The sequence below is a fragment of the Morus notabilis genome, unplaced genomic scaffold (genome assembly GCF_000414095.1).
Source record: "Morus notabilis unplaced genomic scaffold, ASM41409v2 Scaffold640, whole genome shotgun sequence".
Taxonomy (NCBI): domain Eukaryota; kingdom Viridiplantae; phylum Streptophyta; class Magnoliopsida; order Rosales; family Moraceae; genus Morus; species Morus notabilis.
In genome coordinates this window covers 186,414-211,049 of record NW_010367435.1, presented here as the reverse complement: position 1 = coordinate 211,049, position 24,636 = coordinate 186,414, and the positions used below count along the sequence as shown (strand labels likewise).

General features: G+C 32.1%; 2 protein-coding genes across 3 annotated transcripts; one reads left to right on the top strand and one right to left on the bottom strand.

Annotated features, from left to right (window-relative positions):
• Positions 1-311: 311 nt before the first annotated feature.
• On the top strand, positions 312-4,378 carry LOC21392550 (mitochondrial outer membrane import complex protein METAXIN). Its single transcript, XM_010112416.2, has 6 exons — positions 312-607; positions 1,471-1,805; positions 2,108-2,184; positions 2,268-2,328; positions 3,272-3,431; positions 3,892-4,378. Exons 1-6 carry the CDS (start codon positions 448-450, stop codon positions 4,074-4,076), a joined length of 978 nt encoding a protein of 325 aa, XP_010110718.1. The 5' UTR covers positions 312-447; the 3' UTR covers positions 4,077-4,378.
• An 896-nt stretch (positions 4,379-5,274) lies between these two features.
• Positions 5,275-10,666, bottom strand: LOC21392549 (nitrate regulatory gene2 protein). Of its 2 annotated transcripts, XM_024174982.1 has the most exons (5): positions 10,616-10,666; positions 7,736-9,037; positions 7,049-7,263; positions 6,641-6,864; positions 5,275-6,277 (listed from the first exon to the last, which is right to left on the bottom strand). In XM_024174982.1, exons 2-5 carry the CDS (start codon positions 8,907-8,909, stop codon positions 5,548-5,550), a joined length of 2,343 nt encoding a protein of 780 aa, XP_024030750.1. In that variant the 5' UTR covers positions 8,910-9,037; positions 10,616-10,666; the 3' UTR covers positions 5,275-5,547. The 2 variants fall into 2 exon arrangements, with proteins under 2 accessions (XP_024030750.1, XP_010110717.1); XM_010112415.2 differs by lacking the exon at positions 10,616-10,666 and having other exon boundaries at positions 7,736-9,059.
• Positions 10,667-24,636: the final 13,970 nt, after the last annotated feature.

Below are 24,636 nucleotides of genomic sequence, written 5' to 3'. Positions count from 1 at the left end.
AATTTTTTCAATTCATTTATCATAGTATGAAATTTAGCTACAAACCCTGTATCGTATTTTATTTAAAGTAAACTATTTTTTTAAAAAGAATTTATACATATTCTCAAAAAAGAAAAAAGAAAAAAGAATTTATACATTTTTCAATAAAAAAGTTTACTTTGTCTAAGAAATGTGTAATAACCCGAGCCACTTTTGTTTTATTCGTCCGTTCGGATCCGGAGAATACAATCGGATCTCACCGACCCGTTGACGAAAACCGGAAACACCCAAAACCCACAAGAAATCCCTCCCGTCTTTTTTCTTCTTCTTGTTCTTCTGTTCTTCCCAAATCAGCAGAGCAAAACGCCATTTCCGAAGCTTTTTTACACAAAACCCTAAAAGGGGCTTTCATGGTTTTTTCACTTCTGCGTTCTCTGCAGAAACCGAGTTGAGCTTCGAAGAGCAACAATGGAGGGCGAGAGAGCGAGAGAGAGTTATACTCTGGTGGTGAGAAGGCCCTGCTATGGCCTCCCCACGGCTTGCCCCGAATGCTTGCCTCTTTACTTGTACCTCCGATTCGCCAATGTTCCTTTTCACTTGGATTTCAATCTTGTTTATCCAGATTCTGGTAAAATACTAAAACATTGAATCTTCGTTTCTTTATATATGTATGTGTGTGTGTTTTCGGAATTTAATGCTGTTTCTCTGTTTTTCATGTTTGGATTTTTGTTGGTAAATTTTTGTTGAACTCAAATTGACATGTTGAATTTTGTGAATGCAATCATGTTCTTTCTTTTCTTTTAATTCTCTTGGATATAATTTTGGTTAATTTGGAAGAAACGAATAGAAATATTGAATTTTTTGTATGATTGCACTTGGGATGTTATCAATCTAACCTAGCTTGTTGAACTTGGAATAGTGATAATTGGTTTCACAATGATATATATATATATATATATATGTATATATTTGCTTGAAGTTTCACAATGATATTTACTTTAGAAAAGAGATCTTGGTTAAAAATTGTGTCTCCATGATCAATTTGTGTTACTCTACTAAAGAACTACTTGAATTTATTATCTTATGAACATGGAATGGCAAATGTTTGCACATGGTTATGAGTTATAAACACAAAGCTGGGAAAAATTGGGAAAAGTTTTTTGTTTGTGTGATGAAAAAGGTGACTTCCTTCAATGCCTCTAATGAAAGTGCACTCTAGGATTTATCCAATTCCGTTGTGTGAATCTTCTTTCCCTTTTGTAAAGTTTTTTGGGCGTAGAGGTTGTAAAACATGTCATGGAGAAGCTTTTATGGAGAACTCGAGAATATGGATATTTTGCACACTTGACTTGATTCTATTGTTCTCTATATGTTTAGCATAAAGTTTTTTCTTTGTTGATGGAATGTGTGTAGATGATCATAATTATAAAAGAAAAAAGGTATATAGATAAGAATATTGATCACTAATATTTGGATTTGTTTCTCTGTTAGATCAAATTCCTTACATTGAGTCTGGTGATTATGTGGCCTACAATAATGAGAAGGGTGGAGTCATTGAGAGAATTAAAAATGATGGAATTATTGATTTGGATAATGAGCTCTACTCAGTTCCAGATTGGATATCTACAAAGGCGATGCTCACCTCCTGGCTTGCTGATGCAATTAAGTATGAACTCTGGGTGGCAAGTGATGGTAGTTCTGCTCAAAAGATATATTGTTCTGATCTCCCATGGCCAATAGGAAAGGTCCTCTTCTTGAAGCAAGCTTATAATGTAAAGCAGCAGCTTGGAATTTGTAAAGACAATGCTGAGCAAAAGGAAGAAGAGGTCTCATCTTTTCCAATTATCCTCTTATTTTACTTATTTTTGCTCCCTGTATCTCTCTCGTGCTCTCTCTCTCTCTCTCTCTCTCTCTCTATAGACACACACGTGTGTCTATATCTATCTCTATGTATGTATGTATGTATCAGAGGAAAAAAAAAAAAAACCTCTCCACTTATTTGCAAGTATTTAGTGGCACGCACAAGAGGGATGATAGTAAATTTTTCTCCTTTTGTTATATGTTTGACATAATGTATAAATTTCTTGTCTTTTACCACTGTTATAATAGACATTTTATTGATGGGCAGATTTACAGGAAAGCAAGCATTGCATATGGAGCTTTGTCAACTAAGCTAGGAGATCAGAACTTTTTGTTTGAGAACAGGTGTTGTTCTGGATATACTCCCTTTCGTTTTCAATGAAGTGAAAAGAGTCTCACCTTTACACCTGCAATGGTTTTCTGTGCAGGCCATCAAGTTTGGACGCTATCGTTCTGGGGCAGGCACTCATCACTATTCACGCATTACCAGTGAGTCATTTTAAGTTTAATTGTTAATTAACTTGTTAGTTGTTAAATTATGCAACTTGTTTTTGCTCTTGGACTTGGATTCAAATATAATATGCAGTTGAGCTGAAAAGTTTGTGTCGTTTTTGTTAGTCAGTTACTACGGGAAATTAACTTCTGCCCTTGAAACACTTCAAAAAAATGCAATTGTTTGTGGGTCAGAATTCTATTGAATAAAAAGGCCCAAGGACAAATCTCTCGTATACAATCTATACACCGCATTTTAAAGATTTATTTCCGTCACGGTACTATTTGTGTATGTTCGAATTCTTTTAGGGTGAATTATACTTCCACGGGATTATATATGTTGAAAAATGCATGCCCTCCTATAATTTCCTCTTTCTTTCTCTTTTTTTTTTTGAGTTTTTTTTTTTTTTGATTTGAAAACTAAAATATTAGGTCTCAGTAATTATGACAGTGACTTTTATCTGCTAATATTAAGAATGACTTGCGTAATTAGATTGTTGGTGGCAACGCAGTAGCAGAGACCTATATGGTTCACTCAATGATGTAGTCCTTTTTGGATTTCTCTTTTCTTTGTTGTACTGGAAAAACGAGCCTGGTTATTCTTGTTGTAAGCTTCAAAATTTTCTCGTACTTTTCTCTTACTTTTGGTTTCTCCTTGTTTCCTTTTCTTCCTATTTAGACGTGGCATGCGTTGTGGGAAAATATTAACTCAAAATGGATCTTTTCTATGAGGTCTCATCATTTATTTTTTTTTGCAACCACGAATAGCTATTACTTCATTGTTGCATGTTGGTCCATTGGAAAATGTTTGTATATTCAAACATCATTTTTGTTTTATTTCTTGAATCTATCTAAGATATTGGGCAAATTTGTGGACTAAAAATATTTCAGCATTGATTTTAGGAAATCTTCTAACCATCCATGCTCTATGTACTTTTAGGAGACTTCGGTGCTGCGGAGCAAACTCTTAGAACATGATAACCTTGTAAGATATGCTGAAAGGATTAAGACAGAGTTTGTGGATACTGGCCCTTCTATTTCAGTCCCACATTTACATGCAGAGTCATCATCATCAACATCAAGAAAAGGTCAAAGTCAGAGTAAGATGCTTCAACTTTTTTATTTCTTAATTTATGCATATATAGTTTAAGGATCAAATTCTACATCTATGACGACCTTGATTGCCTTACTAAGTCTTCTTTGAGATTGGGTATTGATCAGAAGACTTTCTTTTCCAAGTCAGAATACTTTCAAAGACTGTGTATCGCTCGATGTTCTTATTTTGATTTTTTTGGGTGCTGTTTTAATTTTTGTGCAAGTGAAAACTTATTCTCTCTTTTGTTATGCTTAACATTTGGCTCTGCTGTATCCTAGCACCTCATAACTATTTTGGAGTATCCAAAAATTTGGATATTTCTTCTAAAAATTGAAACCTGTTGTGGAAGATTTGTAACCTTTCTATGTTGTTGCATCACCACATTTGGTGTCTATAAACTTATTTCATGCATTTTTGGTTTTGGTCATTCTCATTCGTATTCACCGTGATCTAATTTGTTTTAGGGTCAAAGCCCAAAAGCAAACCCAAAAGAGAAAAAACCCAGGAAGAGATAACTTTTAGAAGAAGAGCCAAATACTTTCTGGCGACACAGCTGGTTGCAGTTTTGCTTTTCCTTACTCTTATGGGAAGACCCGAGGATGCCGATATTGAGCTTGATGATGATGATGAAGGCTTTATGAATGACTGAGAAGCAATCACATCAACTCTATTGGCACTCTCATTCCTGCATGTTGTTTGATTAAACCAGCCAAGGTTAGCGGCAGCCTGATGAGTGTTGTTACTCCATCTGTTTGTTAATTTTTGTAACGCAAATCAAAATTTTGCAAATTTTGAAAATCTTAGGAAATAAAAAGGTTCACATGAATTTGATTTGTACAATTCATCAAGCTACATTTTTGGTGGCTACATTTTTGGTGGCTCAGAGATGTTCTTAATTCATCAGATTTTGATGTACACTTCTTACAGTTTGTATTTTCGTTGTCCGCAAAATCTTTCTTTGGTTACAACCTTATTTCTCTGGGATTGTCTCAAATTGTCAAATGTGTGTAATGCAAATGAAAATTTTGGAAAGTTCTAGGAAATAAAAAAGTTCTCGTGAAGCGACAAGACTTGTGCAATACATCAAGCTACATTTTTGGTTGCTCAGAAAAGATGTTCTTAATTAATTCATCAGATTCCGATGTTTAATTTTTGAAGCAATTCTTGCAGTTCTTACAGAAAACGAATACTATGATGTATTCATGCTTCTGTTCAATCTGTGCTACATAGATAAATATGAGATGAACGTCTGAAACTTTTCAAGTGAGACCCTTTTTCCTTGTTCTTTTGATATCCCAGAAACCCTCCATACTCTAAACCTGCCATGCAGGTTTGAGTTTGATACTGGAGCTCCCACCGTATCCGAAAGCATGAAACCGGAGGTTATTCACTAAATGGCCACGAAAAAACGAACCCCGAGTCACCTAGGAGTCCCAGTCAGACCTTTAACATTTTTAAGTTTGCCGCAGTCCGCAGCAACTTGCAGATACTGATTTCTACTCTCTCTGGGGAGGCCAAATAGTGATGATAAATCTCCACTTCTTGGAAGCTTGACTTCATTGACATGTTATAGCTTGTGTCCCAAACCACTAGAGTATGTGATTGAATTGTCACTGATTTTCATGTTTACTGATGGAATGAAATTGCTCGTATATCTTACATTCGAGATGGATTGATGTCTAAATTTGCAATGAAATTCATCTTAGTCCCAGTGCAAACAAGTACAATATCCCCAATATCCCCATTAGTTAATCGCTACAAGTCCTCGTGTAGCAGCTTTGGAGCAATTGGACTTTTGAAATGAAAATGATTCTAATCATGATAGGATTGCAGCAAGAGTTGCCTTTACACTCTGGATTTTCACGGTGTGAAACCATTTTCCTACATCAGAAAGTTTTTTTTTTTTTTTTACTTTGTTTCCATGCTTCTTTCTACCACTTCTCTATCCTTTTTCTTTTTGAATATATGGAAACTATCTAGCCATTTTCCACTTGCGTCAAAGTAAACATTAAAGTTAGGGACCAAAAAACTCTATGCTACCTTCTTTGTAAATAAGTTAAACTCTTGTGTAATTACATTGACACCCCATTTCTAAACTACTCCAGATGAAGTGTAAAAGACTACACCCCAGCCGTTGCCCCAGCCCCGCCCGAGTCGCTTGGCCACTTGGCGCTTTCCCATTGGCTAACAAGCTCCGCGTACCCCTTGGCAGAACTAAGAGAAAACTCAGTCAGTGAGCTCATGGCAACTGACATTCCGGCACAAAGCACCCGTATGGCAACCTCAGCCATTTTCTCCGCGGTCATGACATCTTCCACTTCTCTTCCAACCTCCACAACTTCCATGCCATTCCCTCTGTCTTCCTCAACCATTCCTACAGTAAATCTTTTGGAGTCTTCTCTCTGCTGCTGTGCATAGAGTGACCCCATCCCAGCTGCAAAGAAGTCCAACCCGTCTAGCACGGGTACTTCCCTCATTGCGTCTAGGGACCTAGACCACTGTATGCAGAGCCCAAATATGGGAAGCGCACCAGATGACCTCTGGGGGGAGAATGGAAGCTTGGAGACGTCTGGGTCAGACCGGACACACCGGAGGAGCCAGCCTGAGAGTGCGTGGACATAGGATCGTTGAGAAGCGATCCATGTCTCAAAGCAAGCTTTCCAGTTCCTGAGCTCGGACTCGAGATTGGCAGCTGAACGGGCCACCCTTTGTGGCTCAGACACCGACATGAAAGAGTGCTTCCTTGCATCGAGTTTTGATGGTGTGCCTGCTAGTAAAAGTTTGGCCTCGTCTAATGTCCGCTTCTGTGACTGATGACACTCCGCCATTACTTTCCACATTCTTGATAACCTGAAGTTGATGATCAATGGAAGAACAAGTTAAAACATAAATTACTTATCAAAGACTTGAAAAGAGATCTTGCTAGAGATGCGAAGAGGCTAAAAGCCTCACTAAGTGGGAAAAAAAAGGTGCCATAAAATCAATAACTGCATTGTTAGAACATTTTAATACTAGGGATTAAAAAACTGGTTTAGATTGGAGAGGTGAAAAGTGTATCAAAGAAGTTGTGGACTGAGAGGTCCCTTTATATGAAATCATGACTAGTTCTAGCAAGTGGCCATCCCAAATGAAATTCTTTGCCTGAAAGATTTTAGTAATTTCTATATGCATATGTATAAAAGAAATGATATCATGTGGAAGTGAATGACATACCCTTTTACCAATTCTAAAAGTTGAGGCTGCAACTCCTCATCTCTCAAAGTCTCGATCCTCTTCGAAATGGCTTCAACCGAGTGTATCGAAACCTTTATCTGAGTATGCAGATCTCGTATGGCTGCCCTCGTTTTCTCCACAGAAGAAGGGTCATCTCCCTTCACATCATGGTTCCTCAGTTGCATACATTTTTTCTCATACGCGATTCTAACCCTTTCGCCGGACTGTAGTCAAGTAAAGAAATTTAATTGATCATTAATGAAGACTCCAAAAGAATTAATAAATATAAAAAAGCAGCATGGAGTTTCCGATTATCCATTTCTTCCATCTCTTTTCTTTATTAACCTATGCAATTCCACTGGTTCATGTATAATGTTGAATAAATCGTAGGCGTTCTTATTTTAGTACCCGAACTTCATCGTAGAGTTTCTTCTCCCAGGCGTACAATCTGTCCAATGTTGACTGGTGACTGCCTGAAAACATGCATTCCTCCGGGACGTCGCTACTGCTTTCTTCTTCACGTTCCTCTTTGGAGGAGCTTGAAGAAATAGCTAAGAATCTTGATGAGGATGATCGAGATGAAGCTGAGCGAATCAGAGCTACTGGGTTCAAAATTTTCTTCACTACAAAATGATTAAAGAATAGAATTAAATTCAACATACATGAAGATCATACCAGAAAAATAAGGAAAGAAGCTACAACAAAATAAAGATTTGAATGAAAATATTGACTTTCATGGAACCATTTTTGCCAAGTGATGTAGTGAGTAGTGCAAGAGATATATATTATCAGTAAGGAATGCTAGTTATGCACTGTTCTAAACTTCATCAATCTGTTAAAAAGCATGAAGCGCTTTGTTAAATGAATGTCCAATTTCAGCTACTCAAATCTTAAGCTTTAATCGTCTTATGGATAGTGTATCAAACGACAAAGATAAAATCACTGTTCTAAACTTCATCAATCTGTTAAAAAGCATGAAGCGCTTTGTTAAATGAATGTCCAATTTCAGCTACTCAAATCTTAAGCTTTAATCGTCTTATGGATAGTGTATCAAACGACAAAGATAAAATCATACGAGAAAATGGTAGAAAAAACCTGTGAGTTCAGTGGAGTGTGAAGAGTACTGAGCTTTGCTAGCCTCTAACATAACTGAGACCTCACTAGCTGCACTGCAAACAACCATGAACTGATCATCTAGCTCCTTTATTACTTCCGCCATGCTAGTAGGCCTTCGGTTGACATAAACGGTGAATCCCGGTGTCTCATCCCTAGCTTCTTGATCACCAACAGCCATTTCTTTAGTATTAGTGGCGTCAACTTGTCTCGCTATTTGAGACCGCGATACCTCAATGCTTGTACTTCCATGGGATTGTTGAAATCCTCTAGTTTCATTTTCGGTGACTTCCTCTTCTCCTTCTTCCTCTTCCTCTTCCCCGTCGTCGTCTTCCTCATCGTCTTCATCAACATCCTCAACAATAACTTCTTCTCTATTGCAGCAATCCACATCAACTTTAGCTCTTTCATGCGTTACATTACTCATTTTGATATCGGATTCGTCTATTTCAATATCATCTTCTAAGTCAGGAATACCTTCCTCTTCTCTAAGCTGCCTTAGTCCTCGAATGTCATCATCCATCACCGTCTGTTCGAGACTAGCTCGATTCGGATAGCCATAGTTGTCCAATGAAGAAAAGGGGTTCCAAAAAAAATCCCATTGAGAGGTTTGGGGTGAAGGGGGTGGTATATTAGCACTAGGCCTGTTTGGGGAGTAAGAAAAAAAAGAAGAAGGATACATTGGTGAGGAATGCATCGGAAAATACCCATCAAAACCATATTGGTATTGCATTGGGGGAGAGTAAGCTTCAAGTCTAACTGTTTCTGGTGATTGAGGCCTTTCTTCGACAGAAACCGCGGGGTTTCCACCCGATCTTAGGTAGTTCACTTTAAGAGTCGAACTCGGGGTTTGGGATTGGATTTGAGCCGGGGAAAAAGACTTTGGTGAAATTGAGATAAAACCAGGACTTGTTTTCTTTATAGGGGGTGTAAAAGTTGGTGTTATGAAGGAGTCTAATAAGAAATCATGAGGCTCACGATCTCCTTCAATGTACTCACGTAGAGCAGCTGAGACCTTTTTCAGAGACTGAATATAAGCTAAATGTCCTGAGGCAAACCTAGCTCTTTGCTCAACAGCTTGCTTGATGAATCTCTTCCTATCTTTACAGAGTTGAACCGCTTCTTCGTCGTCGAGTTTCGATGTAGAACATCCCATTATTCGCCCCACAAACTCTTCAACCTTTTGCCGATTTCTTCTATGAATTTCTCAGACTCAAGTCAAAATCAAAATCACAAGGGCATTCTTGTGTGTTTCTCAGCAGATTCATAAGGAAAATAATGAGGCTTATCAAGAAAGAAAGGGAGAAAAAACAAAAAAGACGTTAGATAATAACTTCAGTCCAAGTTTTAGAATTAGGAAACATGAGCAGTGCAAGAAATATTAAAGGAAGCAGTAAGGAATCTTTAAAAATCAATATCATGAAATAGTTGAATTTTTAAAATTCTTGAAACCCTTTTCTTTTCCTAGATTTTCATATAAGAAAATGTTGTTTTAAAATGTTTTGGGGTGCTTTTCTTCAAGTCAAAGAAAAATGTTATGGGGAACAGCTCTTGTTCACATAGGAGGAAATAGAATTGAACAACTTGAAAAAGGAAAAAAAAAAAAAACTGAGAGAGAGAGAGAGAGAGAGAGAAGAATAAAAGAATACAACTTCGGAATAAGGTATAACCGGCAAGCCTCCCGTGAACCCACAAAAGGTAAAGAATAATTCTTTCATATTGTTTGTACTACAATCTTTTTTAGGCTGAAAATAAAAATGAAATAAATTGAAAGTGAACTGCATAAAACTTGTAGAAATATTATAGGATCAGTTTAATATATGATAATTCTCATCTTGTGTAACTTTCAAGGTAGAGAGAGAGAGAGAGAGAGAACAAGCCAAAAGAAGATTAAAGGTTAAAAGAAAATTGTTAAAGTAAACGAGGAAGAAAAATAGGTAGAGAGACAATATGGTAAGTAAAATCTGACATATGGGAATTTTTCTCTTGAAATTTCAAAAAGGATAAAGACCAGCCATAAAAAAACATAAAACCATGCCAGAGAGAATGAGAAAAGAACTTTCACTACCTCTAACTAAAGCAACAGTCTAATAAGAAAAAAAAAAAAAGGAAATGAATTCACAAAAAAAAAGGAAATGAGAGAGAAAAATAAGATTGAGAGTGAAGTAGAATTTTGTGGATGATAAAAGCTAAAATAAATACAATTGATAATAATGATAATAATAATAATAGTAATAGTAAAAAATAATAATATGAAGAAAATGAAGTTATTTACTGAAAGAAGAACAGAAGAGGAAGAAGAAGAAACAACAACCCATTTGAGAATCAATGTCCGGCAAACAGAGAAAACAAAAAATGATCATTCACTAGAAGAGAGAAACTTAAGAAAAACCATAATGGAAATTAAGGAATATCATAATATTTAATAATTCTGATCAATTCTTTACACACTAAACCGACAGAAAATAGAATTAAATAAAAACACTAAAAAAATTCAAATGAAGAAAAAAGCAGAGCAAGAGCAACCATTTTGTAAAAGGAGAAAAAAAAAAAACAGCACGGAAATATTCGAAAATATTAACATGTTATTTTATATACAACGTTATAGCTTGAATAAAAATCAAAACTTTTGGAAACCCCATTTCGAATTTTACGTCAAAATAGACAAAGAAAACAAACGGTATTAAAATGTGATGCAAAGAAGAAGAACATATATAACAAAGAGAAGTTCAAGTTCAAACAACAATCTATATCTGTAATGATTGTTGTGAAAATGATTCAAAGAAACAAAATGGAGGGGAGAGAGAGAGAGAGAGAGGAGAGAGAGACAGAGAGACAGAGAGAGGAGAGAGAGAAGCGTACCGGAAGATGGCGGGCGTGAATAAGAAATGGAGGGGAAGAGCTTGATCAGAGAGAGAGAGAGAGGCGGAGAGGAGAGAGAAAGAAGAGAGAGAAACAGAGCCGTTGAGGAAAAAGCAACGGTCAAAAGAAAGGAAACAAAAAAAAAAGCATAAAGAAAACAAAAATTAAAGTCACTCAGGTTGGAGAACTCAAAAGAGATAAAGCGAGAGAACAAGATTAAATGAAGCGAATATGACAGGCGTTAATATTTGTCCTTCATGTTTATCGAAATTACGAATAATGCCACTATTCACACTAACTGAAATTATGGGATTTTTTTATTTTTATTTTTTTTAATGACGATGATACCCAAGTGAAACGAAGGAGATGTTTGGTTGGAGGATTCAAACCATGATTTAAATTATGGTTTATGGTTTACTTCTAATTATATGATTCTAATCCATGAACCAAACGTCTCAGAAATAAGTGCAAGACTTGCATACAAAATTGGTATATTAACTTTTAGGTGTTATGAAAACTAAGAAAATGCAAAATTAAAAAGAAAAAAATGAGGGAGAGAGAGTTTTATTAATCTTGTAAAAGTATATCAAAATGAAGAGATTTAGCGCTTATTTATAGAAAAATTTTCAGCACTATTCACGGTTACTATTTGTATAGTATTTATTATTTATCTATGCGATTTTACGTGTTGCACTACATGCTGTCAGAAGGTATGTGGACAATCCACAATAAAAGCCGTAATGCTTGACTTTTTTAACACTCTCTCTTAAATGTCCACTTCTTATGATGCCTCATTAAAAACATTGTTAGGGAAAACCCGATGGGATAAAAACCATAGCACAGGGAAAAATAATACATCATTTATCTATACGTGTTTATGCTCCACGTTAAAAATCTTATCAGAAAAACCCAGTGGGATAAAATCATAATAAGAGAAAAAGAGTACAACCACGTAAACTCTCCCTCAAGTTGACATGTATAGGCATTCCTCATAAATCTCACAAATGACGCATCCCAATGTTGTGGAAATGTTTTTTAAATGTTGTAGTGGGAAGTGCCTTTGTGAAAAGATGTGCTTCATTGTCACTTGATTGAATGTATTGAATATCAATATTCTTATTCTTTTCGAGCTCTAGGGGGTATGAGAAGAACTTCGGGGGTATGTGTTCTTCCTCTATTTGAGCGACACATGTTGCATTATCTTCAAATAATACTATAGGATCTTTACTGATAGATAGTCCGCAAGTTTCTTGGATATGTCGAATCATAAACCTCAGCCATACACATTCTCGAATTGCTTCATCGAGTGCAATAACTTCGACACGATTTGAAGAAGTGGCAACAAGTGTTTGCTTTTGTGAATGCCATGAAACAACAGTACCTCCACATGTGAACACGTATCCAGTTTGAGACATGGTTTTATGTGGATCTGAAAAATATCCTGTATCTGTAAAACTAATCATCCATTGTTTTGATCCTTTAGGATAAAATAATCCCAAATCAAATGTTCTTTGAAGATAACAGTTTATATGCTTAATCCCGTTCCAATGTCCTCATCTAGGAGATGAGCTAAATCTTGCTAATAGATTTGTAGCAAAAACTATATCTAGATGGGTACAATTAGCAAGATACATAAGAGCTCTAATTTCACTTAAATATGGTACTTCGGCACCAAAGACATCTTCATTTCCATCTTAAGGACGAAATGGATCCTTTTCCTCATCAAGTGGTTGCACCATCATCGAGAAACTCAATGATGTGCCTTTTTCATATAAAATAGTCTAGAATCTTTTCTACATTAGTTGTTTAATGGATGAAATATTCCATAAGGCAAATGTCATTTTTTTAGATCCTTCATCTTCAACTCTTTCTTTATATATGAAACAATTTCTTTGAACTCTTCAGGAGTCATAATAATATTTAAGTTATCAATATTATATACAACAATGAGAGCTAACAAATCCGGATTTTGATCGTCTCATAAAAAATACATGGACAAATAATATTGTATATGAAACCTTCCTTTGAGAGATATATGCTAAGATGATTATGTCTCATACGTCCGGATTACTTTAGTCCATACAAAAATCTTTGTAGCATTTCCTGAGATATTAAATTCATTGCTCCAGGCGTCTTAAATCCTTCATCAATTTCATATAAATGTCACTATCTAGTGATCCTTATAAATATGTGGTTACCACATTTATTAGACGCATATTAAGTCCTTTAGAGATAATCAAGCTAATCACATATGTAAGATAATTGCATCCTTCACAAGAGGATATATTTCTTCATAAAAATCTATTTATATCCCACAAGTTTCACAGCTTCAGGCGTGATGACAATTAATCCAAATAGTTTACGCGCAAATTTAATTCAGCTAATATAGCGTCTTTCCATTTTGGCCAATTATTTCTACATCGATACTTTTCGACGGAATTTGGTTCAAGATCCTCTCTTTCTTTCATTATATCAAGCGCTATTTCAAATGTAAATACATTGTCGACAACAATCTTATCATGGTTCCATTCTTTACACGTACTGACATAATTTATTGAGATTTTAACATTTTCAGTATTTCAGGTACCTAAACCACTTCAAGGGTCTTTATGTCAATTATTAGTTCTCGCAATATGACCTCTTTAGGAGCGTCAATCTCTTTAGGAGTGTCATTTTGTGTAACTTTTCCTTTTTCTCTTCCGCAGATTTTTTATCTTTTTGGAAGCGATTAGTCTACCACGTTGTAGGCGTGCATTAGACTCATTTGCTGCTATATTTTTCAAAATTTTCCCGTCAGGGACATCAATATAAGCTGGAACATTAGCAGCTGATGTATGTGTACGTGACATAGTCACTTTATTTATATAAGTAAATGCATCTAGTAATTGATTCGTTGAAGTACTTTTAACTTACATTGATTAGTACGAGGAACAAAGATGCATTCCACAAAATTTCATTTTATGTTTCCAGCACTTTCGTTTCTCCCTTTATGCTGAGAATACTGTTTTATATTCAAATCACCAATCCTTGCTATAAAAATATAATCCATTAAGGATTCAAGAAATTTAATTATGCAATGGATTTCAAAACCTAACATAAATTTCTAGCTTTCTTTGAGTATCCATCTTAGTGCTTTATGGTGGAGCATTTAGAACATTTACTGCGCAACTAAAAACCATTAGATGGAACATATTTTGTTTTTGACCAAATGTCAATTGTAATGGGGAGTACTTATTATAAACATTTGATTTGATGCGAATTAATACAATAGTATGTAAAATTACATGACCCTATACAGAAATAGGAAACTATGTTCTCATTATTAAACATCTATCAATTTATTGAAGGCTCTCAATCAATTATTCAACCGAACTTTTGTGAGACCAACAAAGTGTTTAACAATAATGTCAATGGACATAACAATTACTAAAGGCTTGAGATGTAAATTCACCAGCATTATCAAGTCTAACTTTCTTGATTGTATATAATCAAAAATTGTGCTCGTAATATAATTAACTGAGTAAGAAATCTAGCAAATACAAATTGCGAGTTGATAATAGAAAAATACAAAACTTTCTACTAGATGCATATATCAATACCATAAAGTATCTAAATAGTCTGCATGGTGTATGTATGAGTCACTTATATTACCTTGATTATTTTTACTTTGAATATGTTTAAGAAATGTAGGTGATTCTGTCTCAATTTTAGCTGGTGAAAGCCTTATGATCAATTTACCCAGAGAACAAGCTTCACGTGGAATTTTACTGATTTGAAAGATCTTCTAGCCTTTCAATGAATGCCCATATGGATTTTAATTATTTTTCATATGATTATTGAACCAGAACGATCGAAATGATCATGCCATAAAATTAACGTCAGAGGTTTTTTTTTTTTTTTTGTAATTACCATATGTGATTCAATCACACTTATATATGCGTAATGCAATTGTGAAGAAACAAATTGTAGTTTTCTATTGTGCACTTCTTAGTAGTAAGATACATATATTTCATGCTACTTTCAATCAGGTCTACAAGACATTATATTTAAGGATATTGTGGGTTGTACCACTATCTTGTATGTAAATATCCTTGACATTAATAAAACTTGAGAATCCGAGATTAATCCACAGAGAAATTAATTTATGATTATAAGATCACAAATAAGTATACAACTGAATTTAAAAAGAAATGAAAACATATGCTATAATACTCTTCATAAGTACGGTACTATTCATAGGTTCTATTCACAAGTACGTTACTGTTCGTACGTGTAATACTATTCTCAGGTATTATTCATCGATTCCTTCCATATCATGTTTTCACACAAAGAGATAGCAATATCATAACATTTCGTGAAATTATTCAAAGGTCATAACACAACATTCATGAAAATCAAGTACAATATCAATACGTTCGAGCACATTTATATATATATATATATATCTAAATATTACCAATAATACTTTCAACAAGATCATTAGTAAATCTGTGATGTTAAGATGAATTAAGTAATTGATAGGGTCGTGGTATTCATTAAATAATAGAGTACATTTACATACCTTTCACTTGAATTAATAAGGACACCACAAAAGAATGTCACTCTCTTTATTAGTAAATTCTTTTATCTTAATACTTGATATAATTAATAAGCGGCCATAGCTTAATTTGACCATAATACATTTACCAAAAAAAAAAAAAAAAAAAAAGAAGAAGAAGACCATAATGCACCAATACATGGAGTGGTAGAAGTTCTGAAATAAATAAAAAAACATCAAATATATTTATATTATAATGCCTGTACAATTAAAACAATAATAATAATTTTCAGAATAATTATCTTAACTGTGTAAGAGGTGTTGCATCCGTTTAAAAATGTAACTTCACTTGGATCAAATTTGATTCAAACAACAAAAATAAAATTTAGAGATTAATTGTATAGAAAAATATTAATAATTAATTTTAGAGAAGTAAAAAATATTTAGAGATTTCAAATAAGAGAAAAGTGTAAAATAAAAATAACTTAAAAATCATAACCACCATTCAAAATTTTAACGGAAAGACTATTTATAAGACACGTTTTTAATTGAGGGATCATTTATGAGACAAATTTAACTACATGGATTAGTTTTAGAGAGAAAAAAGAATTGATGGACCTTTGATGAATATATTCTTTCTTTTTTTTTTGGGTTCATAGATGATCTTTACTTATTTTTAGTTAGCTCCTTAATTGCATGTGACATGTCGTTTTTTTTTTCTTTTTTTATTAGGGGGTAAAATGTCGATATTTTCTACATAGAGAGAGATTAGAGACAAATTGGGTGTTTACATAATACATACACATTTTTTTTTTTGTTATTTTTAGTACAAATTGGGTGTTTACATAATACATACCCACTTTTTTAGTTATTTTTAGTTGATTCCTAGCTTATGTAACAATGTAAGAGATTAGGCCTTGAGGATTTAAGAATTGGAATAAAGATTGGGAAGGGGAATCCAAGTAAGTTAAAAAAAAATTAATTGTTTCTAGGTGTTTTGAGTCTGTTTTTATAAACACAATGAACGTTTTGAGTATTTGTACAATAAAAATAATAAAAGTGGTATTTTGACAAAACAAAATGGTATTTTGGGTATTATCCCTCGTTGAAATCAAGAAATATTCCTTATCATGAAAATGTAACACAAATGCCAATTCATACTATAATAATCTCCTACTATAGAAAATACAACACTAATAGACAATCAATTTCACTAATAAACTTAAATGAAATACTCAAGATCAGTTAGCGCGTATCATGATCTATAAAAGGACACTTAAAAAGTTATACCAAAATTAATAAATGTAAGACTCTTTATTAATAGATCTTTTAAAATTGATGAAAATACCGATGAATCGATGTTGAGAATCTCATAATAACAACGCTACACAAATATTGCCAAGACGCAAAGTTATGTGATGAAAAACACAACCAAAACACTGAACAAAGACAAAAGTAAACTAGGGTAAAAATAATCACCCTTATTACAAACCCAAAAAAAAAAAGGATAAACGATCACAAATAACAGTGACAAAGCTTTAGTAGAGAGACAACCTTCGATGCTGAAACAACAAAAAATGATTGGGCGCCAAATGAAAGGAAAAGCATCATCTATAGTACAGAATAATGGTTGTCAATTACTTGTGTTATTTAAAAAGAAATTAACCCTTTTATTTGATGATTGCTAGAAAAAGATCTTTTTCTGCGAGAAATATTTGGTCCGAAAAAATTAAAAAGAAATCCCAATAAGAATATATAGGGTGCGTTTAGAACTCATTTCAAAATGATTTTATTTTTTTGTATGAAAATAAAAATGAAAACGTTTTTTATCTCAGATAGAAATCATTTTTAAAAATGTGTTAGGTAGTTTTTTCAAGAGATTGCTTTTAGTATAAAAAAATCTATAATGTCTCTCTCTCTCTCTACTCGAGAGTGGAGAAAACAGAAACAAAAAATGAAAAACGACTAAAAGTTATTTTTCATTTCTTTTCCATTTTACACTAAATCAAAAAATCATTTTCATTTCCGTTTTTTGTCTTTAATTGTGCCAAACGATATTTTTTTCCTGTTTTTATTTTTTCTTTCTCAAAAAACGTGAAAAATAAAAATGAAAATAACTTCAAACACAGCTATAGACTCCACTTTCAAATTTCTCATTGGGGTTGTGAGACATTTTTAGCAGTTGGTAGCTGTCCCTTTGACACTTCTAGTCAAATCATATTGTAATCAAACATATTAAAAAAAATATTCACTCTCAATACAGTTATTGGTTGGGTAATTTTTTTTTTGTAAGATATAAAAATACCATATCAATACTAACAATTCCAGATTTGTTAGATCTTCATCGACTTCTATTATTTTTTTAATTCTGATATAATTCCAACAAGATTTAAAAAAAAAAAAAAACATGATTCAACTGTCTAAAATTGCAATTTAAATACTTTTTTTAATTTTGATATAATTCTAACACAATTCTACGTCCAAAATCGTATCCTACTAGTAGGATATTTTCTATACCATATTACAAATTTTTCTTCTTTCTAATAACAACTTTTTAATATAAAAATAATATGTTTTTTCTCATACTCCTTCCGCTTTCCTAAGGACATGGCATTCATGCATTTGTTGTGAGAAAGAAAAATACGAGAGGTGGAATATTCATGTTATTCTTATTGTTTTCTTTCGCATGTTTGTCTGTTTTTTCTTTCTTTTAACAAAATTCCGAGGTGGGGTATTTTATTGGTAACGCATAGTTTTAAAACGTGAAATGACGTCGAAACTAAAACAAATATGTCGATATAACAAAACTTAATGAAAATTTAACCGATCAAAACTATATAAAGATAATTGTGACATTTCTTTTTGTATATATGTTTTACCAAAAGTTGTATCTTTTTTCTCTTTAACTTGATACTTCCCACATGAGGTTTCGACTTTAGTAAAATGTCTTTTGTCCATGAAGTTCCTATTTCATGCCAACTCTAACTTTAATATGACATCATTCGCTTTATGGAATTGAATTTTTAATTTAAATTAAGATATAATATTTTTTAAAATTTTTTAATTATAATAAAATAAATTAAATGTGATATTTTTAAAAAAATTTTAATTATAAAAATTTATAACTAAAAACTCGATAAAATGAAAAAAACTAACTCCATGTCCACAAGTCAACAATCTTCTTTAGCCAAAGCTCTTGGTGGGACCTACTGACCAATTTTCCACACACTTATAACACGAATCCCGGTACACTTGTCTTTTGCTTCTGTACATAAGTCTCCTGTCCAATAGATAATCTGTATATAATCTTAAGCCAAAGGAGCCTTTGGTAATTCAAGAAAAAATAGGGGGAGAAATTGGACAACAAAAAAAGTAGGAGATTTCTAATAGACACTGAGAAAATAAACTACCGAACAAATACTACTTTCAGCTATTAAATATGTATTAAAATTATTTTTTTGTAATTATTTTTTTTAATCTAACATAATTTTAATCAATTGTAATAATTAAAAGACCCCGCTGGTAAAAATTTCTTACATAAAATAACCCAGAAATTATGGTAGAGAATTTTGAAAAGCAAAAGGAGATTGGCATTAAAGCAAAAGAAGGGAACCTGGCCCCACTATACTAAAGCCCGAACGTTAAATATCTCTAATGCCCTTATAGTTACTGATAATTACAGAAGTTGTCATGTCTTCAAAAAAAAAAAAAAAAACATCAGAAGTTGCCATTCAAGGTACTAAGGACTTGTTCTTTTGGAGTTTAACTTGAGTATAATTCTTAAGTTAAATTTGAGTTATAACTTAGTTCACTGATTCGAGTTTTTAATTCGAGTTGAGATGTGATTTTATGTGAGAGTTTTTTACTGTAACAAAAAAGTTAGATTTGATTGTTTGTGAGAGCTTTTTACTGTAGCAAAACTCAAATTCTAAACTCGAATCAGCGAAATGAACGAGGCCTTGGATTGAACTTGTAACTTGAGTTTGTGTTTGGTTGTGTACATTTGAGTTATGGTTTGAGATAAGAATCTTTTTGAGTTTGTGTTTGAGTGAGTCAAAACTTGAATTTGTATTTAGATAGTATTTTAATAAAACCTCAGTGCTGATGAAAAATTTTAATAGGGTATATGAGTCGGGTTTTATTTATCTTTTCGTTGTCAACGCATAGAAAAAAAATCATCTCAATCAGAATTAAAACGAAAAAGTTATAGCGCATTTTTAAGAATAGAAAAAATACTGTTCATTAATTTGAGTTCGAGTTTCTGAACTCGAGTTGAAGAGGAAACTTGAACTCGAGTTTTAGTCCTAAACTCGAGTTTAAAGTTAAAAGAACATGAACTCGAATAAAGTTGTAATTCGAGTTATTTTTTTTTTTTAGTTTTTCACTCAAAAGAACAAACCTAATTCTTCTTCCCAATCTTTCATGATTAATTCCAAAACGAAAAAAAAGAAAAAAATGTCTTATAACTCATTTAAAGGGGGGAAAAAAAGAATAAGAAAAGTCTTCTGGCTCATTTAGGCTTTTCAAAATTTTGCGACATTTGAAAGTTTTAGCTTTTAGGTGTTTATAGGTGTAGCAGGAAAGTGTATACCCGTGTTCACCAAAGGAAAAAAAAAAAAGGTTTACGTGCCTTCAATTGTAACATTATTGTGCAGAGAGGTAGAAAAGATATTCTATAACAGTTAATGTAGACGGTTTTCTCGTAGAATAAATGAGAAAATGAGACAACTATTTTTGAGGAAGCACGAGTCTAAGTGGACGTTTGATTGATGGATTTAAAGTCATGATTTAAAATTATTCTCGATTTACGTGTTTTTTGTGAGAGAAAATATTATAATAAATCACGAATATCTAACAACCAAACAACTCAAATTTTTATCACTTACTCTTTATTAATATCTTTTTAGTTAAATAATTATATTAATTAAAATAATATTAATTAAGAGTAAGGGTGTACAACAAACCATTCAAACCAACCAAACTAAACCAAACTAAACCAAACCAATGGTTTGGTTTAAATTTTTAAAAAAACTAATTAAATTGGTTTGATTTGTGGTTTTACCTCTAAAAAACCAAACCAAACCAATTTGTATGTATATAATTTTCTTAAGATTATATATATTTCATATGTCTATAACTTATTTATATCTAAAAAACTCTTTTATTCTAAAATTAAATGATCATAACATTAGAAGTTTCTTTCATAATTTATACATACAGTACTAACACTATCTTCGTGGTCTACCCTCAAGCTCTCTCTGCTCCTCTCCTCTCATTCTCCGCTCCTCTAGGTTTTGATCGTGATTCTCTCTAAAGTCTTGCCTATTTATTAATGTGAATATAGCCGTTTTTAATAATAAGGTCTATTTATTAATGTGAATATAGCCTTTTGTAATAATAAGTGTTTCTAGTTTGCTTATATTCGTTTTCTTTTATATATTTAGAAAAGTTAAATATCATATTTAATCACGAGTCACCACTAATATTATATATATTGTAGAGGTTGGATTCTACAATTAAATTTATTTAGAGGGCTAATGACTGCTTCCGGGAGTCGATTGCGTTGGTGAGTCGATTTGAGTTGATATATCGCTAGAACGAGAATGTAAAGTGCTAAAAATAAATTGACACAAGAATATATAGTGGTTCCCTTGATGATTTTAGGGTACGTCTACTATAGTTCTCGGGGTTTTCACTATGTAATGAAAATAGTACAATTACAATGCTCTTGTGAGAATTGGAGATGAAGGAGGAGAAAGAGTCTAAGCATAATATGAGGGGTTTGAACTATTTGGGTCGTGATTCTCATCATCTTTTTATAGGAGACGGCCTTATAGTTTTCTTTTCTCTTAGATTAGATCGTTTCTCTTTTCCTTCAATTGACTTTCCCTTTCCTCATTTCCATATTGGCTTCTTAGGATATTTTCTTCTCTATTATTGATCCGATTTGTCCCTTTAATGTAGGATTTGGCTGAGATAATTTTCGTGACCTCTAAGGAATCTCCTTCCTTAAATATCGGCGGTGGTCCCTACACTCCTCTTGTCATCAGTCTTCTCCAATCGTCTTGAGTGGATCTAGTCTCCAGTTAATTTCAGTCGATTCGAGTTGTTTCTCCAAATATTGTCCACATATACAGTGATGATTGTGGTGCTGATTTTGACCCTAACAATATCCATAATTTAATTGCTTTGACTTAATTTTGTCTTTAGAAGAAAGATAAAAAGAGACAAAATAGCACATAAAATATTAGTACTAGTAATTGTTGAGACTTGAGAAAATAACGTATAATATTAATTCAAACTAATTACAAAAACCAAACCAAACTATTTACAATTGGTTTGGTTTGGATTGGATTAGATCTCTTAATTAGTTTGGTTTGGTTTGAAAATCTCTAAACAAATTTGTAATTAGTTTAATTTACATTTCACCTAAAATAAACGGTTTGGTTGGTTTACACAATTAAGAATAATAGTTAAAAATTCAGATTCATATATTCTAAAAATAAGTTGAACAATTTTCTCATATGGCTCGTTTAATTTACGTTTAGATTTCTAATATATGTTAGGCAAAAACAAAAATGTAAGTATTGTCTATATATACATGCAAATATATGTTTTTGAGAATTATGAATCTATTCGTATTATAGCCAGAAAGAATAATGGTTTTGTCTTGTTCGTTTGTTTTTGTTTTTGTTTTTTGTTTTTTAAAGAAAGAATGATGGTTGTATGTTCTCTTTGTTTTGAATAAGATGGAAAGAAGAGGGAACTATTCGCATTTACTTATAGAAGTACCATATATTTAATATGTTGTTAACTTTTACTGATAATATATCTTAAATATATTGGTATAAATATGTTGCATATATTTTCTTGTTATATATATTTATAGTTGTTGTTAAATTATAACTGGTAATACCTATTTATATGAAACAGCAAGTTAAATTTTTGTACATTAAATACTAGCCACAAAAAATATATCTTGTAAAAAAACATAAATAAAAACTAAATATGTAGAATAAGAACAAAATTTAATAAGAAAGTGCCAACAAAAAAAAATAATAGGGTTAAATTATAAATAATTGTTCTATTTACACACTTTTTTTTTTACTCTTTACGTCCCGTTCTAATGCATACTACACATTATCAAATTTACTTTTGACACACTTTTATTGTTCCAAAACTATCTTTAACTATTTTTATAAGATTATTAATTCTTCTCCATTTCATTTTCTTTTTTCTAAAGCATTTCATTTTTCTTTTCTCACTCACTATTTCATTTTATTTTTTTTACTTTAGGATTATATTTTCTCTGCTTTTCTTTATTGAAGCTTACACATGAAGCCTTTTTCTTACGCAAAAAGAAATTTATTATTACATTGTTTGAAAGAAACAATTGATATTTAACGGAAAAAAATTTTAATTATAAATTTACAATTTTTTTTCTAGCTATTCATGAATGCAATAGCATATTTTTTTTATAGTAAATGTCCTTTATTTTTTTTGAAAAAAAATGCAGCCGTAAATTTTTTTTCTTTTTATGTATGAGAAAACACTTAATGCCTAAGGTTTCAAGCAGAAAAAATAAAAAAAAAGAGAAAAATAGAGAGATAAAGATATAATAATATCAAAATAACAAAATAGAACGAAATGGTGGATGTAAAAATAAAAATGATGTTATAAAAAAATAAGTTTATGAAAATAGTTAAGGGTAATTTTGGAATAATAATGATGTGTAAAAAGTAAATTTAATTACGTGTGACGTGTATTTAAAAGAGGGTGTAAAGAGTAAAAATGAGTGTGTGAATAGAACTACATAATTGTAAATTATTGCACATAATAATACGTTTCTCTCCCTCCAAATCCAAGCACGGGAGGATCAAAATTTGGTAGATTGCGACTCTAGCTCATTTGGTTTCCTCAAGCAATCCTCTTTAATCTTGATCAAACAAAGAATTATGCCCCGTTCATTTTACCGATTCGAGTTTAAAATTTGAGTTTTGCTACAGTAAAAAACTCTCAGAAACAGTCACATTTAATTTTTACTACAGTAAAAAGCTCTCACATAAAATCACATATCAACTTGAATTAAAAATTTGAATCAACGAACTAAACAGACACTTAAATCTTTCATCCCGTTCACTTTTCTCTCTCATCCTTTTTTTTAAACAATGTTATATGATATCGATGGTGTTAAGTACTACCATATAATAAAAAATAGGTCCCACAACGTGAGACTCACAAGTAGAATTCACATTTTATTAGATGGTGGTACTTAATACGGGTGGTACTTAACACTTGGTGCTCTTGCATTATATTTTATTCTTTCCCAATTTCTCCAACCAAGCACCTCCTGAATCGGATCTTTGAGTTTTAATTTAATAGGAAACTCATGTTTTCTTTTTCTTTTTGGTTTTATTTATTTCTTTTCAAAAGGTAAGATACGCGTTGTTAATTATTGCCACCAAAACAATTTTAAATTGTTTTTCTCTAGGATCGTTAGGTAATACAACATCTAATATGTCTTCTATCCGACCCTCCTTTCTCATGTTATCCCTTTCTTTTTTATATATCCTAAAATAAGAAGATGTGATATTATCTCTATTGTATTTGCTATCCTTACTTTATTATAACAGTAGTTCTATGGTTAATTTAATTAAGAGTGAAATTATTTAATAAATTATCCTTTGAGATTTTATATTTCAATGTTTGATTTCGTGGGACCCACTCACTTGGAAGATATACAAAAGATAATAACTTTCAGGAGATGACACTTCATGACAATTATGTTAGGGTAAAAAAAAACCCTATCAGTCTGTGTAATATAATTTTACACCACAAATCATGTCCGATTTACCAAAACTAAAAAAAAAGCCAAATTAATAAACTTGATGAAAATTAAACCGTCAAATTTTGGAATTACACAATCCCAATAAGCGTTTTTTTTTTTTTTTTTTTTTAAAACTCTACCAATAAATGTAGCTATAATAAATATAAACACATTCATGGGTGGCAAAAAAACAAAGAAGATTGGAGTTTACGGAAACAACTATAAACACCAGTGGTAACAATTATTATTTATGTCACTTCACTAAAAAAATATATAATTATTATTTAATTTATAAAGCGAATCAAAATTTACAATAACACTTAATTATTTAAAATGATATAAATAATAAATTTATAAAAAATCATGACAAATTATGTATTTTTCTCTCATAATGTTATTCTCTCGAGAGAAGTATCCTGCATTTTACTTCATCAATATATAATTGCTTTTAATCTATTTTTACTTTATAGTAAAGATGGCCATTCTTTTTTACTTAAGCAGATTAATTCACAATTCACATAATATTAATTTAAAGTTATAAAGATCCTCCAGGATTAGGCAAAATAACACCAATCTGAGAAATTAATATTATCCCAAACTTTTAATACCTACACAGTGATGTAACTTACGGGCTGTTCCATTATATAGATACCTATC

Excerpts from the sequence above, each read along its gene's own strand:
- LOC21392550 (XM_010112416.2), top strand. The coding sequence starts at position 448 with ATGGAGGGCGAGAGAGCGAGAGAGAGTTATACTCTGGTGGTGAGAAGG. Across the intron at positions 1,806-2,107 it reads CTGAGCAAAAGGAAGAAGAG|ATTTACAGGAAAGCAAGCAT; the intron begins GTCTCATCTTTT and ends ATTGATGGGCAG. Across the intron at positions 2,185-2,267 it reads AACTTTTTGTTTGAGAACAG|GCCATCAAGTTTGGACGCTA; the intron begins GTGTTGTTCTGG and ends TTTTCTGTGCAG.
- LOC21392549 (XM_024174982.1), bottom strand. The coding sequence starts at position 8,909 with ATGGGATGTTCTACATCGAAACTCGACGACGAAGAAGCGGTTCAACTC. Across the intron at positions 6,865-7,048 it reads AACTCTACGATGAAGTTCGG|TCCGGCGAAAGGGTTAGAAT; the intron begins GTACTAAAATAA and ends ACTTGACTACAG. Across the intron at positions 6,278-6,640 it reads CTTTTAGAATTGGTAAAAGG|GTTATCAAGAATGTGGAAAG; the intron begins GTATGTCATTCA and ends CATCAACTTCAG.